This window comes from Balaenoptera physalus, assembly GCF_965194825.1.
Source record: "Balaenoptera physalus genome assembly, chromosome: 12".
Lineage (NCBI taxonomy): Eukaryota > Metazoa > Chordata > Mammalia > Artiodactyla > Balaenopteridae > Balaenoptera > Balaenoptera physalus.
Window position 1 is genome coordinate 28,515,035 of NC_138897.1, and position 26,587 is coordinate 28,541,621.

A 26,587-nucleotide genomic window follows, 5' to 3' on the forward strand; every position below is an offset into this window, starting at 1 on the left:
TTGGGCAGCTTTTTGAAACTGGTTGGACTAACTTTCCATTTTTAGTGTGTTTTCTTTCAAATATGCTAACCATGGGTGAAAGGAGGCAGAGACAAGCACTGGCCTTCATCCTCGGGGGGTGACATTCTGAACAGTAGTTTGTCCTAGAACACTGACCCCTGAGGCAGGTCACGGCCCAGGGTCAGTCCTGATGGGTACCCACGGCCTGTCTGGGAATGCATGGAAGCTGGCTCTCAGGATATTCTTCTCCAAGTGTTAGGAGAGTGCCCTGAACATCTGTAACTGTCCTCAGTAATGCATTTTAATTCCTGAGTGAGGAGATCAATGGATAGTTGAGGGGATAACCAAGGGGATGGGCTCATAAATCTGAAATTGAACAGGGTTTTCTCAACTATGCATCTGGTGCGACTACGAAGTATAAGAAAGGAATAAGGATTCTAGTACATTGAAATATAAGCAATACATACCTATGCATGTGATTGTTAATGTACACAATGGCTATAAAAGGCATATATGATTTCTAAACAAAATTTACACAAAACTGAGCTGTGCATATAATTTATTCATATTCTTACATAGAAATTTGTCATACAGGCAATAGAAAAGAATACAAGCGCTCCGTAGGAAAATCAATAAAATATTCACTAAAATTATTAGGATAATACTTAGCAACAAAAATAGCTTGAGAAAATGAATACTATTTAACTTAGACAATGTACAGGGTTTTAAAATGTTCCTATTTACAAGTCTGTGTGAGCACATGGGAAAAGGGCGTGTGGTCAGCCCGCTAGGGTTTCCCTGTGAACATGGACTTGGAGACACTGAGAAGCTCATGCCCCAGGGTCTCCAGTCCTGGTGATCTTTGGTCTGCTTGCATTTTTGTACCCCCCTCCCGACTCTTATTTTACAAATTCCCTAACAAGGGAGATTTCAGTTCCAACACTGAAAATTTAGTTTTTCCACAGGAATATACATGACTCTATGACAGCTGCAAAGTCATGGTTTCAAAAGGCTTTGGTCACAGGGTTTTTCAATTGGAACAGTGTTTCCCTGAGAAAATGAAGAAGTGAACTTTTCCCTACAATATTTGTAGGTTTACTTCCCTTCTTCTGTTTGTTCATTCAGCTAACTGTATAGTTTGCACTGAGTACTTCAAACCCAAAGAGGAAAACACCTTTAGGATTCCAGTGTCACTTTCCAATTCTCCAAAATTCCGGAGCTTCCCACTGCCATCTTCAGCATGTTTGGTTATAGAATCTTTATAGGACTGATAACTTACAAACAAAGCAAAACAGGAGACTCCTTTACCTGATTTTCTCTTTTTTAAAAAAATAAATTTATTTATTTTATTTTTATTTATTTTTGGCTGCTTTGGGTCTTTCTTGCTGCACGCGGGCTTTCTCTAGTTGCGGTCAGTGGGGGCTACTCTTCATTTTAGTGCGTGGGCTTATTGCGGTGGTTTCTCTTGTTGTGGAGCAGGGGCTCTAGGTGTGCAGGCTTTAGTAGTTGTGGCACATGGGCTCAGTAGTTATGGCGCACAGGCTTAGTTGCTCTGCGGCATGTGGGATCTTCCCGGGCCAAGGCTTGAACCCCTGTCCCCTGCATTGGCAGGTGGATTCTTAACCACTGTGCCACCAGGGAAGCCCCCTACCTGTATTTCTTTTTGATGGTTCAAATACCATTGGTTTCTGAGTGAGAATATTGTAAGTGTGCAGAAAATAGTGATTGTTTTTAAAAGTAAGAATTAAACAACTTCTAAACACCCAGAAGCAATCTGGCATTAACTTTCAGTCTTTATAATATATGACATCCTTAAATGAATTGAAAATGTGACTTTAAAGGGCCCTTGGATGTTGATGATTTGGTATTCGATTCTCTGCTTTTGTGGCATTTACAAAATCAGTTTAGGTAGATTAAAGTAAAAATAGCTATGCTGAGTATTTTAGAAAAATGTAACTTTTTTTTTAATACCTAGGAACTGGTAAAGCCAGGAACTTCTCTTATTTTACCTCATTGAAAACAAATCTATTCTCCTAAAAAAAAGATAATAAACTACCTAAAAAATCCTTTGCAATATCCAAGAAAAGTGACAATACAGAATAATTTTGAAGGATGGGATCCCATTCTCCCTCCTGCAGCTCTGCCAGCCTGAAACAAACCGACCATCTCCTGTAAGAGAATGTCACACGCATGGGACAGCATGGAGGCAGTTCTGCTGAGGAGCTGGGGAAAGAGCTCAGTGATGGGCCCTGCGATGTTGAACACAGCTGTAATGTGTAACTTGCATTGATTTTAAATAAGCCAAATGGCTTATCTGAGAATTCTGGGTTGACTTTGATTTTGTGACTCTGAATTCCATTCACTTAAGGCTTAGTTGGTTTATAGAGATTAATTTTTTAATACTGTTAACATCATGTACAACCAAACACCAAGAATATCAATAAATATCAATAATTAGCCTTGGTCTTACTTCCTCTTTCTGGTGGACCATTCTGACTTTATAAATACAGTACAGTCTCAGTGCCAATGCCCCACTGGGGTTTAAAATTCCATAGCCAGAGCACATCACCTTGATGTGTCTTGTCACTTGTTTGGGCATGTTTTGGAGTCTGAAAGAAAAATACAAAATGAGCAAAAGAACAGATCACCGATGGCTTAGTATAAAATTTGTTACTAGTAAAAACAACAGTTTTGAGACCCTCGAAGTCAACTGGGGCAGTTAGTCAGAAATGACTTGTGACCATGGCTGTGGATGGGGGTTGCATTCACAAAGGGCTTTCAACCATCCTTTTCTTGGCTTGTAGGTAGAAGATGCGGTTTTCTTCAGGATAAGTGACTTTACTGAGGGGCATCTTATAGATGTTGGGGTTTTTCGTGGTCAGCAGGAGGAACAGTAGTGTCGCCAAACAGAAGGGCCAGGTACAAGATGGCAATCCAACCTGGAGCAAAAGAGACAAGTCACATGTTCCTTTGAGATCCTGTCGGAGGGTCTCAGAGGAACCACGCTTCACTCCACTGTCATTCAGCTCAGGGGATGACTCGCTGGGGGCACTGCTCTGGACTCTGTTTGTCCCTGTGGAGACTGAGTTTAAGATCTCAGGGCATTCTGCAGCTGAAATGTCAGCATGCATTCCTTAGGGTTGATGTATGTCTTTTCCTCCCTCTCATACAGCCAGACTTCCTACACCGGAAGTGCAAACATGACACCTTGCTCCCAGAGATGACACTTCGCCAACCACCAATGGCTCCTGACCACTCATCAGGTCCACAAAGCCATTTTTTGATTAGTTCAGTCCTCTCTTCCCTTGACCTCTACCCAGACTAGGTCTTGGACTCTACTTGCTTTACTTCTTTTTGTTCCATCTCTCAAAAAGACTGTAAGCTCCTTGATGGTAGCTCTTCCTTCTGTGCGTCCATGGCAACTCACGCAATTCTGAGCACACACCATGTACTTGGTTAGGTTTGGCCCTATACGTGGACCCCCAGAGTGTGATGGTACACAAACCTGACTTCACATCAATCATCTGGAAGAGTTTAAAAAAACACAGATGCCTAGGCATCATACAAGATCTACTCTACCAGAAATGCCAAGGGACAGGGCCTGAGGAGCTGCATTTTTCAAAATCTCCCTAGCTGACTCTGTTTTGCAGCCTGCCCAATTCTGGCCCACAGGCCAAGGTCTGTGAACCTTTGTTGGGATGTGAAGGGCCCCACAAGCTCTAAGGCATCCCATCATGCCTGTAACAGGGCTTTGACATTCCACCATAAAGATACTGTGTCTCCAGAAGGACCCTCCCAGGTAAGCTCTCGAAGCTGCTGTTGAGAGGGCTACATGCTGTCCTAACCCAGTGGCAGCCATGACCACATCTACATGGATAAAGTTATCATGAACCGGCCCTGCATCACCTGCAGTGGTTGGTGAGCAAGAGCACTGAGAGGTGGGGGACCCCAGAATACTCTGGGGATAATGGGCTCCTCAGGGGAGGGGAAGGACAAAGTCAAAGGAAGGAGAGAGTAGCAGGAAGCTCTTAATGGGCAACAATTTTGGCTACTAAATAATTCAGCCAGGGACTTCTCTGGTGGCACAGTGGTTAAGAATCCGTCTGCCAATGCAGGGGACACAGGTTTGAGTCCTGGTCCGGGAAGATCCCACATGCTGTGGAGCAACTAAGCCCGTGCACCATAACTATTGAGCCTGTGCTCTAGAGCCCAAGAGCCACAACTACTGAGCCCACATGCCACAACTACTGAAGCCCGCACACAGCAACTCAATGCAGCCAAAAATAAATAAATAAATAAATTTATTAAAAAAAAAAAATTCAGCCAGGACATGGGTCTAAAAAAGTCTTACTGATGACTGACTGGGGATTAAAAGAAGATAAGGGGTATGAAAAACTGTTGGCTTAATTAAAAAAAAAATCTGGGTCTTTAACCAATTATTCTTTTCCTCCCTTTTCTGATTTATCAACTAATACATAGTCCCGGTTTTCTGTTTAAGTGAAAGATATTCTAAAGTCAACTTCTTGACACTCAGAGTTAAAGTATGAACTTGATAATATATTATACACCCTAAGTTTCACTTTTTAAAATCAAACAATCTGATATTTTTAGCAAGCCTGGTGATTGTAGTTTGGACTAAGGTTTACTGTGTTGCTGGAGGGCAAGTGAGGACAGGTGCGTCTGGCAGATGGACAGTAGTGGCTATCTGTCATGGATCCTGCCCCGGGATGCCACCGAGGTGGACTTCAGGAGGGCTTCCATATCATTGAAAAGTGATTGATCACACTGATGAGAAAATGAGATTAAAGCAAACTCACCACAGCCATCAGGTTGGACATGCTGGCTCCAACATAGGCAGTGAACAGGGCTACAAAAAAAAAAAAAAAAAGGAAAGAAGAATGCTTGGTAGGTGCACTTTTCATTACAGGAAAGACTGCCTTTAGGTATAAATCCCTGGAATGTAAACTTGTGCGTTTCACAAGCGAGCCGAGTATCCTGGTTACAAGTATGAGCTTAGAGCCAGCGGCTCTGGGTTCAAATTCCCAGCATCCACCCCGTAGGAGCTTGATGCCTCCTCTCGAAGTCCCCATTTCCTCACCTGTACAAGGAGGTAATAGGAATCTCTCTCTCACGGGTTGGTGTGAGTGTGAAGAAGATAATGCTTGGGCTTAGCACACAGTAAGTACTCAATAAAGGTAGCTTTTCTGTGGTACTATTTTGTTGTTATTATTAATAATACTTAAGGAAAAGGCTTTCCATGGTAAATAAACTTCCCCATTATTTTATCCAAGAATAATAATTAAAATTAAGCTTATGAATGTTCCTTGAGACAGCATACAATCTCATGGCATCTGGGATTCTCAGATCAATGGTTAGAATTCACAGTTCCAAAAAATTATGGTATATATATATATATATATATGTATATATATATGTAGTAACTCAGAAATTGGCAGAAACTGAACACAGACCTGGGATTCCTCCACATAATAACATTTTCCCAAATACCATTAAGGTTGGCATACAGGTCAATTAATTAACATCCTGTTTTTATTTACTTTGAGCACAATTAGAGTAGGTAATTTGAGTTATATGTATGACTTTCCATGTAAAACAACAAAAGCAAAGATCTCAACTAGCTAACTCAATTCCTGGCCCCAAGGGGGCTCACGGAAGCCCTTAGGTTTCACAGAGGCGGCCTGAAGAATAACCTTCTTATAATGGCCACATGGTCACTTGGGCCAGCAACACTCAGTGTTAGACACACTCATCATCTGGTCCTCAAGTCCATCGAGAAGTCACATCTGCTACTCTGGGGAGTTGGGCAGCGGTGGCAGGAGGGACCTTGTGATCCTCCTTTACTTTACTATAGACTTCCATCCTTTTACCGATATTTTATATTTTTATCCTGATATTTTTTGTTCAACAGTATACCTAATTCTTTCACATCTGAATTGTCTCATGCTAATGGGAAAGGCTCATCTTTGGAAATGATCTGGGCTTCAAATCCCAGTTCTGCAATTTTGTTTGTTGTGCAACAAATCACTGAACTAGGAATCTAGTTTCATCATCTGTAAAAAGGCAACTTGAAGAGTTTTTTTACAGGGAGGTAATGAATCTCAAATGAAATCATATATTTTCACAAACAGCAGCTATAAACTCATCTCTGTCACCATGGGTTGGAAGTACTGCTCTGAGCAGAAGGGTTGGAAGATTTTCTTTGCTTGGCTTTGATAATTTCATTCTTTTCCCCCCATTTAGTTCATTCATTCATTCACTCATTCAAGAAATATTCACTGGCCATTGGCTAAGTACAGGGGACACTCTGTCCCTTCTCTCCTGAGTGCCAGCTTTTCTATGACACTCCCTTGTGCACATGAGACCTTATTGACATTTCTCTTCTAGAAGTGCAATAGCTTAATACCTATTAACGCACTTTTGGTGCTCGAGTCTCATATTGTAATGTTCTTTCAATTCCCTGTTGCTTTTCTTTCTATAGTAAGAGTATCAGATTATCTAACAGGTGCTGCCCATCACTTAGGACTAGCTGGGTTGGGCTGGGAAAGCCTTACATTAGAGGTGAAGTTCTGTACACCATGGTTTGGAGGTGATGACCCTGACAGCATTCTGAGTAGCTGAGGGAGAGAAAAGGCCCTTGAGTGTGGAAGGGAGGACTGGATCCTAGTTCTTCATAGACAACGTCCCTCCCCACAGACCACCATGTGTGAGTCCTACTATGATAACCCAACCTGTAAGAAGAGATACAAAATGTGTTTACAGTTTGCACTGATAAAATAACAAAATTGAGGAGTTCCCTGGCCATGCAGTTTCTGGCTTAGGGGCACAGGGAAGGCAGCTTTACCAGGCTCTATCAGTGATTCCCAAGTCCTCTTTCTGATAAAGCCATAGGAGCTAATAAAAGAGCACCTCTGTGATAAATGTCTGCTATTTATTTACCTTGGCTGACAAGGCTGATCTTTTGTTTGGCAGTATCAGGGTGATATGGGCAAGCATAAACTTGCTGTGTGATTTTACAGTGAGATTTGCTTTATAAGAGGGACTAGAGGTCTGTCTCAAAACTTTATGTTCAAAGATGAAAAAGACTGATAGTGCCCAGTGTGGATGAAACAGGCACTCTCATATACTGTCAGTGGCAGGGGAAATTGGTACGGCCTTTGTGGGGTGCATTTGGCATCTATTGAAATTAAAATAGGCAGGGCTGGGATTTGGGCACCAGGGAGGGTCTGGGCTCTTAACTAACTCAATATACTGACTTAACCAGTATGCTCTACTAATAATGAAAATCTGATCTATCCAAAGGAAGGGAGATGTGATAGGCAGAATAATGGCCCCCAAAGACGTCCATGTCCTGATTCCCAGAACTTGTGAATATGTCACCTTACATGGCAAAAGGGACTTTGCAGTTGTGATTAAGTTAAAGATCTTGAGATGGAGGATTATCCTGGATTAGCCAGGTTGACCCAATGTGATCACAGGGTCCTTATAAGAAGGAGGCAAGAAAGTTCTGTCTAAGGAGTAGGATGGAGTATTTTCATTTTTTGCTTTATACTCTTCTGTATTGATTGAATTTTTGTTTGTTTTGTTTGGTACAATAGGCCTGTACAACTATAGAAGTATAGAAAGAAAATAATGGTGATATCACAGCTTTGGGAAACACACATCTGTAAACATCTTTGGCTTTTCCTTTCCCATAGTCTGTGAAGACCTTCACAGACCTTATCAACAACTCCTGTGACCAAGACAGTTTCTGCTTATCTTTAAGGATGTGCTCAGACTGTCCCTATGCTGGCCCAGACCATGCTTTCTACCAACTAGAATTCCTCCTCTTACTTTTTAGGACTTACAGAAAAGCCACCCTTTCTAGGAGGTGCTTTTTGGTGATTCTGAACTATAATGTTCCCCCAGGGACGCACTCTGCACTGTAGGTGTTTCCTGGCTCTGCATCTTGTGGTCTCCGTGGGCTTTTCTCTCTTACTCACCTGGCTTCTGTTCTCTGTACAGAAAACCGCCTGGGATCTAAAGCTTCTGAACCTCTAGCTCTTCCTAGTACTGTCTGGGTTGTACCATCAGTGTTTAATACGTATTTGCTGCTACTGCCAATACAGAAAGAATAAAGGTTTGAAACCTCAAACCAACCTCAGAATAAAGAGTCTAACCCAGGTGAGCTCAGGAGGCCACATAATCTGTTTCTACCCTTCTCCTTTGCCCTAAGCTTTAAACAAGTATGGGAAAATGAGCAAAAATTTTGACAGGACTATTAGGTGAAATAGTTATGTAACTATAAAGAAACTGACAAAATGACATGTGAATGGCAACACCACAGCAACCTGAGTTTTGTTAATCTTCCTACAGCATTAGACAATCAAAATTGGATTAGGCCTTAGAAATCCTTGGTTCCATCCCATGTCCTGTCCAATGCAGGAACTCACTCTAAATCCTGCCTGACATGTAGCCCATCACTTTAATAATGGCTGGATTGATTAATCTGGTGATAAAATGACTCTAGACAAATATTTCCATGAGATTACAAAAGTTTCTGCATGTTCCAATATCCCTCCACCCCTTTGTCCCCAAGGAAGTGTCATTTCCTTCACTCTAGCACATTATCTTACACACTTTTATTTGTGTTGAATTAGGGATGCCAGAAGCTATAAGTGAATAAGCTCCCCTTCCAATGGCCAAAGAAATCCATGGTAGCTTTTCAAATCCAAAGCACTTGAGGTCTGTTTTCACCTAAGTGCCTGAATGGTACTAAAGGGAAGGAGAGTAGTATAGTGGGCGTAACTCTGGAAGTTGTTAGCAAATGTGGATTCTGGACTTACATTTACCCCTAATGGATGCCTTTTAGTGTGTCACTTTCTCTCTCTGCCCTTATGTAGAACCCCAACAGTAAAATGAGAACGATGGAGTGGAGATCTCCAGAACCCTTTCTAGCTCCCATAGGCTGAGTCTGGCTAGAAAAGAGAGGTTAGAAAGGATTAATATAGTAGTTCTCAAAATGTGGTCCCCAGAGCTACAGCATCAGCACCACCCGGCACCTTGTTAAAAATGCAAACTCCTTCCCCTACTTCTAACAATGAGTCAGGGACTGGGGGTGAGACCCAGCAATCTGGGTTTTAACAAGGCTTCCAGGTGATTCTGATGTTTACTTCATTTCGAGAACAGCCGGATTAAGGTGATTCTCTAAGGGCCCATTAATACCACCTGATTCACCAGGAGAACCAACTCTATACTTATCTTTTTTCCTTTTAGTTTCTTGGGTCAAACAATTAGTATGAAGAACATAGGGCAAGTCAAGTTTCTATCCCCCAACATACACATATTGTAAAATGGTTCTCTCGTCTTCAAAATGAGTAACGAGGTGGACAGAGCAGACCCAAATCCTCCCAGAGAGCGGAGGCCAGTTGCCCTGGTCCCATCCTCAGCAGATAGCAGGGGGCTCAAACTAGAACTCCTGCTCTAGTTTCTCACACAGTCCTTTCTGACTGTTTGTCCTTGATGTTGATCCCATAATCATAAGCAACCATTCCCCAGATGCACAGGATACTCACCGCAGGCAAGAGCCAGGAGGTGGGTTTGCCAGGTGAGTGCCATGAACATTCCTCCAATTGCAATGCAGGTTAGAGAGCTGTTGAAACCCCAGAGTCCAACGTAGATGTTCTCAAATGGAGCTGAAAGACTGAGGCCTATTAGGCAAGACAGGAGGAGTCAGAACCTCAGACTAAATGCAGGATGCTCTGGAAGGAGTCTGGGGGTGGGGAAGTCATCTGAGAACTCCCACTGGTCCCTTGGAAGCAGACCTTCAAGAAAGGTCTGGGGTATAGAAGATGCCTGAGACAATGGATGGAGCAGAGGAGGTGCTCAGTATCTGGTAACAAGTCTTACACTCACCTGCTGCCATCCCCAGCAACGACCCGACCGCAGCATGTAGGCACATGAGTGGGGAGGAGAGGAGGATGGCGCCTAGGAAGATGCCCCCTGTCCACGGATTATCACAGCCATATATCTGGCCAACACCCACGGGCAGGGACTTCAGTAACTGCAGAAACAATTTAGAAAATGCGGTCGTTAAAACTACTGTACAGAAACTCATAGGGCACCCACAAACACAATGCGATGTCATTTTAGATTTAGCATATCTTATCTTTCAAGATCAGTGCTACTAATTTTTAAAATTCTCTCTCTTTCTACGGAAAAATCTCAGTCATTCTTCTGCTTTATCCCCAGAGATACACCAGCCCTTCCCTGCTGCGTGCTGAGCATGCCTTTCCCAGACCCTTCACTCTCTGGCTCTACTGCTTGCACAGACACCTGGCTTTGGTCACTGATAAGCTCCCAGTGCTGTGTCACTGCTCCTCACTGATCCTGTGACGATCGACCATGCCTCCCAGTGAGGGTGGCAGGGACCACAGCTTACACTTCTATTGCTTTCAACTCTCCATCATTTCTGAGGCCAATAAATCAATGCATCTCTATGGTCAATAGAAGTATTATTACTCCCACGTAATTTAGTTATTAGTGCTAAGGCCAGAGACCCAAAGTCGGGTTATCTTATCCACAACTCAGAAGCAATTATTGGCAGGTTCATGAGTCAGGACCATATTTACACTTCTGTTGTTAATGAGAACATGTATTAGTTAATTAATTTTACTTTATTTTTTGTTTTTTAAAATTTATATTTATTTATTTACCTTTTATTTTTTTTTGTTTTAATTTTTATTAGTTTTTATCAAAATTTTTTTAAATTAAAAATTCTTTTTATTTTTCATTATATATACATTTTTAGAGAGCTTGTATTAATTTAAACCGAGATATCCTTAGCTTATTCCAGTTATCAACAACTGCCAGTCCTCAGAACACAAAAATACATGTAAATATCACAGTTCTAGCTTTCTGGCTGAGTTCTGAATTAAGGTAATGTGTTCACAGAGTGGCAGTTCTTAGGAACAAGGTACAGGGTTTGATTCAAGCTAACAAATGATAATTCCTTATAACAACACTTCTGGTAGGGCTAGGATAGGCATAATTAGTTGTGTTAGTTCTGTTTTGACCAAGGCTATCAGTGAAAGGGGCCCTCCTTACCTCCCATCTCACTCCTTCCACCTTTTGGCAAGGACCTTTGGGAGGCAGTGACTCTGATGCAGGGAGGCTAGCTTTGGCACAAGGAAGTGTCCGCTCCTTCCATGAATTAGGCTGATCCAGTGCTGGTTTCTGATGCTAGTCTGGTCCTTGCTCAGGGCACAGGATCATACTGTGAGTTTGATTCTAACCTAAGATGGGCCTAAATTCTTCCAGCCCATGCTGGATCTTCACGTCTACACAGGATCATTTCCTGTTTCTTCTAGATCAGGGAACTTGAAACAGGCAAAGACCGTGTGGTCTTTTATCGCAGAACTGGACAGCAGAACTATCCCTCAGGTAGCCAGGGAAACGGGGAGTTGATGAGATGGGAAATAAGTATGCTGATGTTGGAGAGGTAGTTCAGAGTGAGGAGAAGGACAAGACCCCCCTTCCCCATGTCAGCACTGTCCACTAGCAGTTTCCATGGTGATGGAATATTCTGTATCTGTGCTGTCCAATACGTGCAGTTATTGAGCACCTGAAATGTGGTTAGTGAGGCTAAAGAACTAAATTTTAAATTTTATTTAATGTTAATTAACTTTACATTTAAATTAAAATAGCTACTGTATTAGATAGGGCAGTTTTAGTTAGTTTAACTAATGCTATTTTCTCATGGGCAGTTTTGATAAATTTTTTATTTTCCTTCTGAGTTATTTCCATATGCTCCCATTCATTTTCTGGGCAAGAAGCTAAAGAAAAGGCTACTTGAACTCCTCACATGTTTTGACTGCTCAGCAAAGAGGACAGCAAAAGGTATTTTATAACCTGATAGCGGAAAAACCAGTCTCTTGCACCCTAAAAAAGGTAAGGTTGGTTTTCTTCTGATTTCAAGTGTTTTCTTTTTCTTTTTTTAAATAATCAAGAAAACTTAAACAGATTTATTAAATAAACAGCAATACAAAGAGCTGGAATTTGATTTGTGTTAACCAGGCTTTTAAAAATAGTGCTCTCTCTATGCACAACTGTAATGAAATACACAGCATACATCCTAGGATAGTGGTTCTCAAACTCTGGCCCACGTCACTATTATTTGGGGAGCTTGTTAATACAGGCTCCTAGGCTCCACCCTGATGATTATGATTTAGGGAGTCGAGATGGAGCTTGCATTAGTATTTAAAAAACAGTGATTCTTATGCCTCCGAAGCCTGAGAAATCTGAATTACTGTACGTATTCTATGAGATCCACCATAAGAAAAAGCAGAATAGAGAGGTTCTGCAACAGGATCTAACAGTAAACAGCCAGTTCTTTTGATTGGAGGAGGCAGGTCAGGGAGGACTTAACACCAGGCTGGAGGCCCCTGCCTCAAGGGCTGGTCTCCATCATACCCCACAAATAAGGGCCAAGTTTGAAATAGAGTGTCTGAATTTCAGTGGAGGTATACTCTGGAGTTAGCACTGCAGATTTTAAGAAAAGAGGAGGAAAAGTTAGCTTTGACCAAGTAGTCATTTAAAAAATCCCTTAGAGCCCAAAGCTTTGGAGTAGAACAAATAAGCATTTAGACGGCAAGAGGAAGGCGGCAAAGGACTTCCTGGTGGTCCAGTGGTTAAGACTCTGCTCTCCCAATGCAGGCAGCCTGGGTTTGATCCCTGGTAAGGGAACTAGATGCCACATGCGGCAACGAAGAGCCCGCATGTGGCAACTAAGACTTGGAGCAGCCAAATACGTATTAAAAAAAAAAAATTCTTAAAAAAAAAAGAGGAAGGTGGCAAGGTCCCCGCAGTGCTGAGTCTCTATAAGGTTCTGATGCCCATGAATAATTAACCAGGGGGACACGGGGTGTCTTCCAGAGCCAGTGGCGGGGGTGGGGTTGGGGGGAGGGGGTGTAAGAAGATAGTGTATCTTACCTGCAGGGCACTGAGGTCAGACCAGGTGACGTTGGGAACTGAGGTTACAGGTGTGAACAATTTGCTTGGGAAAAATGGATTGTAATGTCCCGTGGCAGAAAGATACATTGACAACGCCATGTTGAAGGGCAGAGTGAAGACAGGGAGGTCCCATTTGCAGAACACGGAGTTCAACGCACTTGAGAAAATTGGACTAAAAACAACAACAGAACAGAATGGAAGAATATGCATGTGAAGCCTTCCAAACTCCCAATGCCCTGGAATGGAAGCCAGGTTGACAAACTGAATCTCTATACTATGGAGGGGCTTTGTTTCATTGGCAAATATGTCTCTAAAGTGTTGTGTTGCCAAACTCCTCACAGAAAAAAAAAACACAAAAAAAACCCCCAAACCCAAACACACCTGGAATAAATCCTGTCATAGAATAATTCTTACATACAGTCAAAAGTAAACTCTCAGCTTATTTGGCTTGTGGAAAATTATGCTCTGGGTTTGCTCACAGTGAGTTACAAATCTAGGTTTTAAAAATATTTTTGAACTATTTAAGACATCTGAAAAAAATATTGTCTAAACAGTTAAAGCCCCTTCTGTAACCTACTTGATCATATGCACCTCCCTCCCCACCAGAGGCAACCTTGATCTTGAACTTGTATACCATCTCCACGAGTCTTAGTATATTTAGTCTTGAAAAAGAAAAACAATGGTCCCAGGGAGGATGCAGGTGGTGTGGACTGGAGGAAAGAGATCTTAAACTCAGGAGGGCAGAGTTTTAAGTCCTTGAGCAGTTGAACTGTGTGGCCGAGGGCAGGGAGGTACTTTCAGTTCCCTCATCTGTAAACTGGGAGATTGGATTTTATGGTCTCTGGGCCCATTTTGTTCCCTCACTTGTTGATTCAATCAAGGAGCCATCACTTTAAGGTCAGAATCCCAGGTTTCCGGAACTGGGGGAGAGGGTGAATGACCATGTGCAGGTGATGCCTCGTGCCCTTGAGCCTTATCTTCAGAATAGGTGGGAAGTCCCTCCTGAGCAGGTTGGCCATGCCGGCAGGTTCTCCTCCACACATCTGTGCTGCAGCCAGGGTGGGCACACTGTCCATAGTGGGCTGCACGTATCATTTGTGTGGATACTAGTATTTTATATTCTGAATATACCATGGTAAGAAGGAAATGTTTGTTTTCAAAAAAGAAAAAAAGGATTTAAGACAGTGTCAATGTAGAAACTCGTTTGAAGGATTTAGGGTTAAAAAAGGAATCGAATTTAGTAAAGAATTATTTTGAAGGGGACAGGGGCAGATGGTAAGGGGAGTTCATACAGGCACAGGGGTTCTCAGTGAGGTCCCTGGATCAGCCACATCAGCATCATCTGGGAAGTTGTTAGAGATGCAGATTCTGAGGCCCTGCCCCAGATGGGCTGAATCAGGAAGCGTGGGGGAGGGAGCAGCAGTCCGTGTTTTAACAGGCCTGGCAGGTGATCCCGATAGTGTGCATGTTTGAGGACCACTGATGTGGGGAGTGGTTCTCAACTTTGGTTGTACTTTAGAACCTCCTGGGAGCCTTCAAAACTCCCAATGCCCTGGAAATACCCCAGACCAATTACATCAGAATCTTGTTGGGGGGTGGTTGTGAGGTGTGTGTGGAGGCCACACGCATCGGTGTGTTTGAATGTTTCCAATAGACATATCCTGAAACTAAATTTAAAAATATATTTTTCTAAAAATTGTGTTATATACATAACATAAAATTTATGTTTAAATTTAAACCATTTTAACCATTTTAAAGCATTCAGCTTAGCAGCATTAAGTACATTCACATTGTCATACAACTATTACCGCCATCCATTCACAGAACATTTTTCATTTTGCAAAACAGAAACTCTATACTTCCTAAATAATAACTTCCCCCATTGCCTCCTCCCCCTATACATTTTTTCAAAAAGGCATTTCCAAAACCAGGTACAACTTACCAAGTCATGGACATAGCAGATACAGGGAATAACAGCCACCAGAAATAGTTTCCCTTGTCTGAAAAGACAGCCATGAGGATTCCCACCAGGGTGGCATTGTAGCCCTGGAGCCCTGCTGCAATGGCGGACCTGTGGGCAAAAAGCACAGCTTGGACACCTTCCAGGAGGATGTTGGCTGGAGGTGCACATAAATGACACTTGTAACTTCCAGATAATATTTACATTTGAAAATGAGATTATATTTAGGATTTTATTGCGAAGTCTGTAGACGCCAAATGCTAATAAAAGCATGAAAAAGTAAAATATACATAGATAAAATGCAAATGTGCACATAGAACAACCCCTATAGAGGTATCATAGCTAAAGATAGAATTCCAGCATCTAGGGGAGGAAAGGGAAATCAGCAATCCAACCTATTCTGCTTCCTTTTACCCTTTCATTCCAAAAGTTATTATTTCTTTTAAATCATTAGGACCTCTGACTTGAATAGAGCTTTGATGTGAAACTGTTTCCTAAGTTTGATTTTCTTGGTGAGAGATGTAAGATTCTTAAAATGTAAATTTACTTCCATGGTGTCTTTGATCTTATAAACACAAATCTTCCAACTTAGCATATATTTTCATCTTCCTGTGCTTCTATTTTGTTGTCTCCAGATACACATTTCCAAGTTATTGCAAAGAAAAACAATTACTTTTACTTGGCAAATTACTCCATTTAATTATGTGCATATTTAGCACCTAATTCTTTCTTGGGTCCTTTTTGCTTCCCAGCATTTAACCTCACTTCTAAATGTTGTCCTGGGTAAGTTTCTACTCCTGGCCAAAATGGTTCCCATTTCATATTTGGGGACAAGAAGCTCCAAGTGAGAAATGGAATGATTTCTATAGAATAAGCCCCAGAGCTGACAAGCCAGGCCCCCCAGGGCTCTGAGAGTTGGCACCTTGAAGGTACCCAGCATTCAAGGATGAAGTCTGTAGGAGTCACGGGTGTGCAGATGGTGAAGTGGGTGGGTGAGGTTGAACACAGGGCCTGAGAGGGAGGTGATGTAGCAATGAGTCACGCTACAGGGCAGTACAGGATGGTGTGAAAGCTTCTCCCGGCCTGTTTGTCCCTGGAGCAGCAGGGTGATATTCATCTGGGCAAGAGTATTAGAGGTGAGACTCCGTGCTCAAAAGCCCTTTGTCTCCCTTAAATAATCCTTCAGGATATGTGGCAGGTGATGTGACTTGTATTGGTTTAACCCAGGAAATGATAATTGAGGCCATACCTGATGGCAGTGGAGAGCTATGCAAGGCTTGTCCTCTCAACAACTGACTTTCAGATTTAAGGCTTGAGTTTGATCAACAAAAAATTAACTGCGATGCCTACATGTTGTGGAATGCCATAGTTTCAGCAACAGGAAGATGTGTATTCACTTAAAGCAGAGGATTACCTTTTTAATGTGCCCTTTAGGACTGAGGAGAGTAAAAGAGATCTGAAAACTAGCACATGTAAATATGGCTTGTCTTTTAAACCAGTGGTCCCCAACGTTTTTGGCACCAGGGACTGGTTTCATGGAAGGCAATTTTTCCACGGACTGGGTTGGGGGGATGGTTCAGGCGATGGGGAGCGGCAGATGAAGCTTTGCTTGCTAGCCCGCCACCCACCTCCTGCTGTGTGGTCCGGTTCCTAACAGGGGGTGTTGGGGACCCCTGTTTTAAACCATACTTGATAAGGAAAATGGGTCTACTTCTACTGGGGCAAAACAATGAAGAAGATTTGATATGATGCAATCCTGGACCACACCTCCAAACTGGACAGACTGTTTCTTGATGTGCGTTAGAACAGAATTTGACCTAAGGTACAAAATCACCCTCCATAGAGAACAAGTAGCCTCCTTGGACCTGATGGGAAAGTGGAGCATTTTCTGACTCTCTCCCCGAGAAGCCCCTTAGGCAGTTTACAGTAAGTGTTACAGGAGCTTAGCTGTATAATGACCATCCACTGGGGATGATGCATGGACCCTGGACACCTAGAAGACCAGCAGTCTCCCTGAAGGAACTGGTCAGGCAGGAGCCATCTCCTCCCATGGTAGGAATCAGCTCATCAATTCTTCAGTGGCAGATAGTTTATAAAGTACACGCTATTTTTAGCCTAACACATAGTTCAGAAGACACGCTAACATTACTTAAGTCAGAACTTGCTTACTTGGAATTTATGTCAGTTTGTCTCTCTGGAAGCTGAGCTAATCTTTGCACTGTCCATGAAGAATGAATTTACTAAACTAAGCATGGAAATAAGATATAATGGGATTAGTGGGATTTTTAAGCCACTAAAACTTTTCCTGCACCCATATTCATTTTTTGCGAATAAACAAAATGCTGATGATAAATAATTGATCAATCATTAAAGCAGATCCCTTTGGACCCTACCCTGAGAACTACTTATAGCTTTGTTCTGGTTACCATGTAGTGCCAGGAGGATCTGGCATCATTCAGACTGGCCGCTTATTCAGGTACCACGAATAAGAGGCTATAAATGATTTCCTGACCTCTGACTAAAGGCACATATAAAGCATTCTGTGGAGTAAAGGTTGATTCTCCTGGGGAGGGTGGGGCTTTATCACTGTTGCCCACAGTCCCTGGTTGGCTCCTGTGTTCTAAGAAGCAACAAGCGGAGGTTTGGAGGGACGCGCCTACCTGTCCTGACCGAGCAGCAGGGCTGTCAGGGTGGAGACCACAGTTCCCACACAGCCACTGAGCGCCCACCAGGGGTTCTGGACCAGGAGTCCCACCAGAATCAGGATTCCGCTGATGGGGTTGCTGACAAACACCACTTGGGATATGCCCCGAAGGACCCAGTCGACGAACTGGAGCGCCTGGGGTTTGTCTGGAAGAGATGAGATGGGCAGAGCTAAGGAAACAACGAGGCAAATGGGGCTCCTTCCCAAGTCCAGGGCCCACCCTAAGCAAAATCCCCTCTCATGAAGGTGAAGCTAATTTTTGATATTCCTTGAAGCTTTTTCTCTGAACCCTTTCCCCTTAGTGACCTTCAGATCCCTGAAAGCAACCAGTTTCTTTCCTCTCAATCCAACTGCTCCTACTAGAACCTCAGTTCCAGAAAACATCGAATGCACTTATTTACCACGCTTAGAGGTTCAGATTCATACGCCAAAGGAATGAATTACCAATAGTAAAATTTCAGTTTTTAAGTACCGAAATTATAAGGAGGAACCAGGTGCCTTCCTCTGATATGAACCGGACTGTGGCCCTGACCACTATCTCCATTAAAAAAAATTTGAAGAAGTTTGCCGGTTAGAAGATAAAAAGTTAAAAAAGGGAGAGGAAAGAGATAGATAGAAGGTAGGGGAGTATAACTAAAGATATGACTAGAAGAACCAGCAAACCATTTCCCCCAAAGCCACTGCTCCAAGGGATGGAAGCGTAAATACCTTTAAGCCAGTTGGCAAATTCTTTCATATCACCAGTTATGTAGCCAAGTGCCTTGGGGAGGCATCTTCTCTTGCGAACTGGTGGACCCTGATTTCCACCCTGGTCCAGTTTAACCACAGTGGGGCTGTCCTCCATGGATAGCTCTTCCTCTGGCTCCTTAAGGAAAGAACAGAGCTCATAAACACCCTAATGCAGAACACTTTGGACTGGCCAGTGTGGGACCTGGTCACAGTAGCCACAGAGGATGAGTTTAAAGGCACTTCATTTGGACCATGACATCCCATGGATCTAAGAAAGCACCATTTTCCTCTTGAAATGTTGTCACGGAGATTATTACCAAGACCCAAACCCCATACTATTTTTGTCATCACTGTTTTCAATGCCACCATGAAAAAAGGTTCTGGTTTTTAATTTCATAAGGTTCAGTTTCTAGCTCAACAAATATTTACTGAGCACCTATATCCTACACTCAAAGAGCTCAGTCTAGTGGGAAAGACTGAAAAATAGTTAATTTCAACATAAGGAGTCAGATAATGATATAGAAATAGCTAAGATAAGTACTTAAGCTTCTTGCTGCCAATGAAAGGAGCCAGATGTCAGGTTACAGACCAATCAGCTACTTTCCAAGACAAGCAGCCATTTTAAATTAAATTTTTATTTTACAAAAAAGGGTTTTGTTTTTAAAAGTTTGAAAGAGAAGAAATGTTTACAAAGCAGTTTGTGTGTGTTAGCACAGCCTAAGAAAACCGTCTCATACTCACTCTCCAAGTCAAAGATTGCTTGACTATGTCATCACATCAGGCAACTGCCTCAGATATTCTTTATTTTTGGAATTTGTTATTTAAATGTTTAAAGACTGGAAAAATAATATTCCACAAAGGTGTAGAAAATGGGAAAGGTGGAGGCGGACCAAGCTGTTGAAAACCAAAAAATTACAATCTAAGAATTGTATGCTGTAAGAATGTACAAGGCATACAGCATGCCTCGGGGAAATACTAACAGTATAACCGTGACTGGGGCTCACTATGAGACTCTTCACCTCATGATAAGTGTTAATAGGAAAGCACCAGCATCAACAGAATATGGTACCCTGTAGACAAAAATGAAGGTTTTATGGTGCCGATGGTAGATATAAAAGAATACCAATGATGTCATCCCAGAAGCAGGCAAAGGGAGAAAGACCATGGCAAAACTACCTTGAGTTTGCAAGAAAAGCAAGGAGCACAGCCAGGCCAGTGTGAAGTAGGGGAACACCAAAACCATCAGACCCGAGAAGGCACAAGTGTGGAATGTGGAAGCCACAGGCAAGTAAGGCATGACCAAGGAAATACCCAAAACTCGTTCAGTTAAACCAGCTCGTCTTCTCTCTGTGGCCAGGCTGTGAATAAGGGGTTCTTGTGGCTATTTTTGGTCCCATTGTTGTTCCATTTACCATAGCCAACAACCGGCTATTAACAGATAATAAAAGTTATGGCTTTTTAAATTTTTATTTTTTGCAATTCAGATTTTAGTTTTGGCTTCTATTAATCCCAGTACAGAAATCAACGTAACATTTTTATTGAGTCACAATTTCACTTCAATTGTATTATTTCATTGCCCAACTAACCATTCTGCTTTTGAACAATGGCCAACCATTTCACAAAGTAGAAGCTGTTTATGCAATGCATTCTCGACCAAGGTCATTTTGTCTTGGCAAAATAGTGATAGAAACCAGCATTTGTGAGACTTCCAATGAACATTTGCATTAAGAAATTCTTAAACTGAAAACTGCTGGAGGTCAGGAACCAAAACTAAGTCTATATGGAGCTCAGCTGGCCCCAAAGTTAAACAAGGAAAACTGTTTGAATTATTAAGCAATTGTGAAAAATTGGATTTTATTTCATAAACTAAGTGATGACTACCATTTATTTTTATTTATCTCCCTCTTTAAACATCATAACTGAAAATATTGCTTGGCAAGCCCTTTCCTCAGCGACAGTGACCCCATTCTCAAAGCCATGCATCTTATGAGAGGCATCAGGCTCCAGTCCAGGCAAAGACAAGAAATTGCCTTGAGTTTCTGTAACTGAGTAGATCTGGCCCTACAGAGGCAGCACTGAATGAAAACATTAAAGTGGACATTTTCCATCAAGTACAGAAACAATTAGGTATATGGGTTATTCCAGGGTGAACAAATTCATGTTCTCAAAATTTCCAGCATTTATTTATTTATTTTAGAGGGTTTTAAATACATCATCCCCTCAGAGATTTTGGAGATACAGATATGAAACCTGATATTCTAACTGGCCAGACATGACTGAGAACCTGACTGGCCAGAGTTCCCTGCCTAGCCACCAGAAGTTGGATAAAGATTGAATCATTTATCTGAATCCACAGCCCAACATATAGAAGACTTGCTGTGCTTTGTCTTTCCAGTATCCACATATTGGGGTAGGTTGTGCGGTTGCCATGTCCTAGAGAGAGGGGTCTTCTCATGAGTTGAGCAGACAGTTGCTGCTGTGGCCGAACCCCCCGGGAACCATTTATTCTGAACTCCTGAATACTCTGGAGCCCTGGGAACCTTGACTAATTGCTCCAGAACTTAGGCGTGAGAATTGGTTATGAGAAACCAGCAACTTAAAGGTTGTGGTTCACCCTACAATTATATCATGCTAGACTGTTTACATTTCTTTAGGGAACTTTAAGAATCCACACATCCTAACTGGAAAGGCAATGCAAGGTGATAAAGCAGGAACTTAAACTGATGCTCAAACTTCTCAAATCTAAATAGGTCATTGAATTTCAACTAAAAAGACAGGACCAGAAAATACAAGGAAGAAACTCTATAAAATAGGAGGAGCATAAGTTAAAAATCCCAGACTACTTTTTCCTAGCTTTTCCATGGTTGTCAAAACTCTGCAGCACAAAGGTCCAGCATCCAACCCCAGATGAGTGTCTTGTGACTTTCTTGACCAAGACCCCTGTGCATCTGGCTCAGCCCAAGCTGCACTGCTCAGCAGAGCATGAGGACCCACTTCCCAGGCTCTGTTCAGAAAAGACACAGCAGAGTCACAGAGACAGAAACTGCACAAAGGTAGCATACTTGTTCTGGTGGCCCATGGGCCAGGGCCAAGCTTAGCCAGGGGAAGCCTCTGTGCGCTGCCTCACCAGCTTTTTTTCCAAAAGGGTCCCTCCAAAGAGGAGCAGGAGGGGCGTCACCAGCGGCGCCAATCAAAGACCGTCCATTCATCCTTCCTTTCTTTCCATACACGACAAAGGGCAAAAAATAGATGAATCAGCAGGATTCGTGCCCTGGCTGTGATGTGAAATGCAAGGTAGAGAGAGGCAGGAGCTCTCCCAGGGAGTTCCTGGGGAGAGGAGACCTTAACAGAGAAGGCCGACTTCTCCATAAGCAAGAGCTCCATCAGCAAAAAGAGACGATGAGCTGACTGCAGACACTGAATGTTCGTTTTACTTCCCTTGAAATAAAAGAAAAAAATGGCAAACCATCCTGCACAGAGACCTATGCATAGATTTTGTTCTGCTGCGTTTCTCCACTAACAGGAAGCTGACAGATCTGAAGCCTGTTCCAGAAGGAGGGGTGGGCTTCAGGCTCTGAAACACTTCAGGCAAACTGTTAGGGCTCCATCTTGGGGGTCAAAGCCAATGCCACAATTTCCCTCCACCTTGATCTTTACAAATGTGAGAAGGAGAAGGCCTGGTATGGGTTCTACTTTCTGTGATGAGATGCTAGCCACACTTTGTACGCATAGCAAAAGCCCAGTCTAAGAAACTGCTAAATGGCATTTTTTCCCCCTTGTATCTGAATAGGAACTGTTAAAAATTGGACATCGCCTTGTTTATAATAAACAATTCTTAGTTGAATTCAACAAGTGTGGCAACTTTTTGTTTCCTTTTTTTTTTTTAAAAAAAAGTTCCATCACATCCAAGGATAGTATTCTTCCTTCAGAGGTCCCAGGAAAGTCATATGTGTGGTATTTCTTTATTTTTTTTTCTTCCTCTTTTATTTAATTTTTACTTTCTTCTACTGGCTTGGTTTGAAATCTGAAAATTTACACTCTACTAGAGTGACTCAGAAAAATCCACAACCGTGGAAAATATTACTGACATGTCTTAGAAAAAACTGTGTATGTGTATGTGTATGTTTATCCATGGTTAAACAATCTGGTTAATACCTGACCAGTGGGTTGCATTATGTATATTTTTGTTTGATAAAGAACAACATGCAGAAACCCAACTGTAAGGCACTCATCTTATACACAGTTTTAAAAAAAAGAAAGAATGAATGAAATAAAAAGGAAAGAAAGGGACAGGCAGGACTGTCACATTCCCCTTTCACATTTCCCCACCACCAAAATCACCACGTCTTGGAGAATGACATCCTTGAGCTCAACAATGATATTTCCTTAGCCAAGAGAGAGAGAGAAAAAGTTGAGAGAGCATATAATTCGAGGCTTCATTTTATAGTAGAGAAAACTGGGGTCCAGAGTGGGGACCATCCACGTTCACTCAGCAGGGTCCGCCTTAGGGAATAGGTAAGCCCTGGTGGCTCTTCGTCTTCCAGGCTGGAGCCACACACATTGATGCCCCCAAGATTCTATTCAAGTCAACACACAGTGAAGGGGCAGCTTCTGAATGCCAGGATGCAAGGGGTGTTAGGGTTCAGTGACACAGTAGACACAGCCTGTCTTCGTGGCCTCCCTGACATAACCCTGGGGAGGGGGTGTTGAACAGCAGCAAAGAGCTCTGCTACGCCTGATTTCACCTCATGCCCTTGCCCGAAGCAGTGACTCTTCTGACAAACAAACATCTCACCGTGCCTCAAAGTAAGCCTCACTCTCCTGTATCGCTGACATATCTACAACAAGGCCTATATGTGCTGAAGTTAACATCCCAAGAATATTCTGGAAGCTGCACCCGATGAGTTTACAGCAGGAGGCAGAAAGCACTTTTCATAACCCAGATCACTAGTACAACAAAGCAGTACTCATCATTCTGAAATATCAAGATTTCAGTTAAACGACATTCCTTGTTTTATTACAGGAAGTACAACTCATTCTATTGTCAGCATATGTTAGAAATTTGTACAATTAGAGAGCCCTGAATGTTGTTAATTTTCTATGCCTCAAGTATCACTTTTAAAAAGAATACAAAGTTTTGGATATAGATATAGAAGAAAGCATATAAACATTCATACTCTATCATAAATAAGAGAATTTTCAGCATTGACATTTATCTGATACTTACAGTAATCTTTATTTTAGTTAGTTTTTGATTCTAAGCAGTGAGAGGTGCTCAGGTTTCTCTAAAGCTCTAACCAAAAACAAAGAAAATGCTGTCAGCTATCCTGTCTCCTGATTAAAACACTTCTCTCCTCAGAACGCACTCCCCTAGAAGCCTTGAGGTCTGAATTCCACATCAGAAAGGGTAGCTGCAAAGAAGCTGCCAAATTCGTGCCTGTAGTGGGACTGACTCATTCTCCCAATGGGTGTTCCAGTGCCCTCCCTCCAGCACGACAGCACATAAAACCATAGTTGGAAAGGGCCATTCCCAGTACCCACTTTTTTTTTTTGAGTCGTATTGATACATCTCCATTTTTACTTGTTTCAAAAACACAGCCTGAAACTCCTGTAGAGCATCGGTGAGCTCAGAGTCCTTTAGCACCTCAAGTGGACTCCTTGCTGAAACCCTCTTCCACACAGAACTCCGTGCTGATCCACCCTGCTGTAGAAACCATGAACCAAGACGCTGCTTGCAAGCGTCCAGGAAGAAGCCCGTGGTTTGGGTAAATGGCTTTCTAGTATACCAGAACTCTGTCTTTGCTGCTTTTACTCAGTTCCAATCATCTGAACATATTTCTCCATTAAAAAAAGAAAAGCGAAAAAGAGCAAAAATTAGAGAGGTCTAAGAAGACAACCCCCCTACAAAGAACAGTTAGAAATGAACAGAGATGAGGAGAGTACTCACACTGCAGCTGGCTTCCTGGGCAGCAGGCACTGGCTGATAAAGCCCTGCTGGGCTCTATTAAAAGGGAGGTGCTTAGGAGGAGGGTGCTGGGGGAGGCACCCAGCACTTTGATACTCAGAACCCACTCTGCATATCTGTGCTTCTTTTTTTCTCCTCCCACTTCAGGCACCAGGGCCAAAGTACTGCCGAGCAACTGGCCCCCTGTCCTGTGCCTTCTGTCTGTCTGTCTCTGTTCCTGATTGGGCGCCAGCAGCTTTGCCATCGTTTCTGCGGGTTCCCAGGTCTTTGTCCAGCAGCAATCCTGCTCAAGCTCATTGTTGTCTTCCCCGTGCTGTCTCCTCTAGCGCCTACCCTCACCCTGAGATATTCTGGGGGAGATTTGTAACTGAAAAGGATCAACGAATGTCAAACTAAAAACCGAGAGACACGTTGCTACACAGTAGACTCTGGAGCTAAGTATTGGCTCCCAGGGTGGAACGTTCTCTCAGACTTGATGTGGCTTCTGCACAGGTGTAGGAATCCAGCAAAGCTCTGCAGGGTGTGGTGCGAGCGTGGGGGAGAACCGGGGTCCACGAGTTGTTTTCTGGAAACCAACCTGCCCTTGTCTCCAGTGAGGGGGAATACAAAAATATAAATGTTTCCCTGGAATTGTCCCCCTTTCCAGGTGAGAATCCCAGGACAAACTGCTGCCTTTAAAAGTCAGGAGGCAAACACTCCATAGCAGAGGAATCTAAAATTCAAGTGAGAAATCCCTTTCTTCCCCATTTTTCTTAAATTTCATTTTTGTGGCTTGTTCTGTGATGGCAGAAATCACGTGTACTCTGGTTCACTTCTATGAGCACAGAATTTTAAAAAACAATAAAACACACAGAAAGCTGTGCAGGTGTCAGCAGGGCCTCCCGCCCACCTGGATGAGCTGATAGTCCTCATCAGGGAGGCGGCCAGCAACTCTCTGGCTCCACCCCCTGGACACCAGCCAAACCACAGGGCTCCTTGTCGGGGGGATTCCCTCCCTCCAAGTGTCCCCTGCGGCTCAGGGTATGTGTGTCTGGGGCCGGGGGTGGGGGAGACCATAGGTCCAGGTTTATGACCAGAATTTTGAGGTTCAGGCAAATCTCCCTTCAACATTTTCTTCCTGGTAAAATAAGAAGAAAATAAATTCCTCAGGTTACCCTGAAGGAGAAAAATGAATCACAAGAGGATAGTCTGAGGGCCTGGTATAGGAATGAAAGGAATCACACTAGTGTCTCCATGAGTTCCTTATGCAAATGGGCTACAATCCCTCGTGGTAATAATAATAGCAATAGTGATAGTAATGATAATGATTAGAATTGCACAAATGGTTGGGCATTCACTCTATGTGCTGGGCACTGCACTTTGGGGCTAAGCACTTTGTATGCATTAGTCATTTAACCATCACTAAAATCCTCTGAGGTGAATGCCATTATCCCCTTTTTGCAGAGGAGGAAACAGGCTCACAGAATTTAAATAACTTGCCCAAAGTCTAACACTGAGGTTTGTACTTGTATGTACTCTAGCATCATCCAGTATTTCCAACTTCTGCCCATTGTTTGCCTTTCATTAATTCATTAATTAACTCAATGAGCTCAGCCATCAACGTGTATCTCTAGACCTCATCCTAAAGCCACCTCCACATGGTACCCAAGCAGCCTTCTGCCTCAGTGGCCTGAGTGGGCTGCTCAGGGGTGGAGGGTGTGTACTGAGTCTCAAGTCTTCTTGCAGAACAACTTCCTCCCCACCCTCCCTCCCTGCCCTCTTCCCTAATCTTTGTAAAGGCACACCTTAAGTTGCTGATTACAAGATAGAGCCGTGCTATATGGTTTACATAAAGTAGTGCAAAGCACGTGGGATTCCAAGTCAGGCAGACCTGAGTTTGAATCCTGGCTTTGTCCCTTACTAGTTGTGTGACCTGAGATATGTTACTCTCTCTGGACCTCAGATTTCTCATTGTAATGCTGGGTAAGTTGACTTCCTTTGTAAGGTTGTGATGAAGTTTTGTAACCATGTATGTAAATCTCTGTACCTGACACATGGAGGTGTCACCATTCGGATGTCTGCTCTTCTCAATCTGGGTTAGTTTGTCCTTGAGGATTCCTGAAAGGGTCCCTCTTCCCTGCCTGAACCAGGGGAAAAGCCTTCTTGGCTCTGACATCCAAAGGGGTGTAGTTATGAGCATGGAAGAACCCTGAAGTGGGTAGGTGGGAGCCAAGTTCTCACA

At 42.8% G+C, this 26,587-nt stretch overlaps 1 protein-coding gene across 4 annotated transcripts; it reads right to left on the reverse strand.

Annotated features, from left to right (window-relative positions):
* Positions 1-542: 542 nt before the first annotated feature.
* On the reverse strand, positions 543-26,089 carry SLC14A1 (solute carrier family 14 member 1 (Kidd blood group)). 4 transcript variants are annotated; one of them, XM_082416702.1, is made up of 9 exons: positions 24,349-26,089; positions 18,381-18,537; positions 17,629-17,818; positions 14,951-15,079; positions 12,988-13,180; positions 9,913-10,060; positions 9,573-9,707; positions 4,818-4,867; positions 543-2,939 (listed from the first exon to the last, which is right to left on the reverse strand). In XM_082416702.1, the coding sequence occupies exons 2-9, from the start codon at positions 18,514-18,516 to the stop codon at positions 2,766-2,768; spliced, it is 1,155 nt and encodes a 384-aa protein (XP_082272828.1). In that variant the 5' UTR covers positions 18,517-18,537; positions 24,349-26,089; the 3' UTR covers positions 543-2,765. The 4 variants fall into 4 exon arrangements, with proteins under 4 accessions (XP_082272828.1, XP_082272829.1, XP_082272831.1 ...); XM_082416703.1 differs by lacking the exon at positions 24,349-26,089 and adding an exon at positions 23,629-24,312; XM_082416705.1 differs by lacking the exon at positions 24,349-26,089 and adding an exon at positions 21,464-21,634.
* Positions 26,090-26,587: the final 498 nt, after the last annotated feature.

Coding starts and splice junctions, on each gene's coding strand:
- SLC14A1 (XM_082416705.1), bottom strand. CDS start 21,610: ATGAATGGACGGTCTTTGATTGGCGCCGCTGGTGACGCCCCTCCTGCT. Junction 9,708..9,912: donor GTTGCTGGGGATGGCAGCAG/GTGAGTGTAAGA, acceptor CTTGCCTAATAG/GCCTCAGTCTTTCAGCTCCA. Junction 4,868..9,572: donor CCTCCTGGCTCTTGCCTGCG/GTGAGTATCCTG, acceptor TTTTTTTTGTAG/CCCTGTTCACTGCCTATGTT.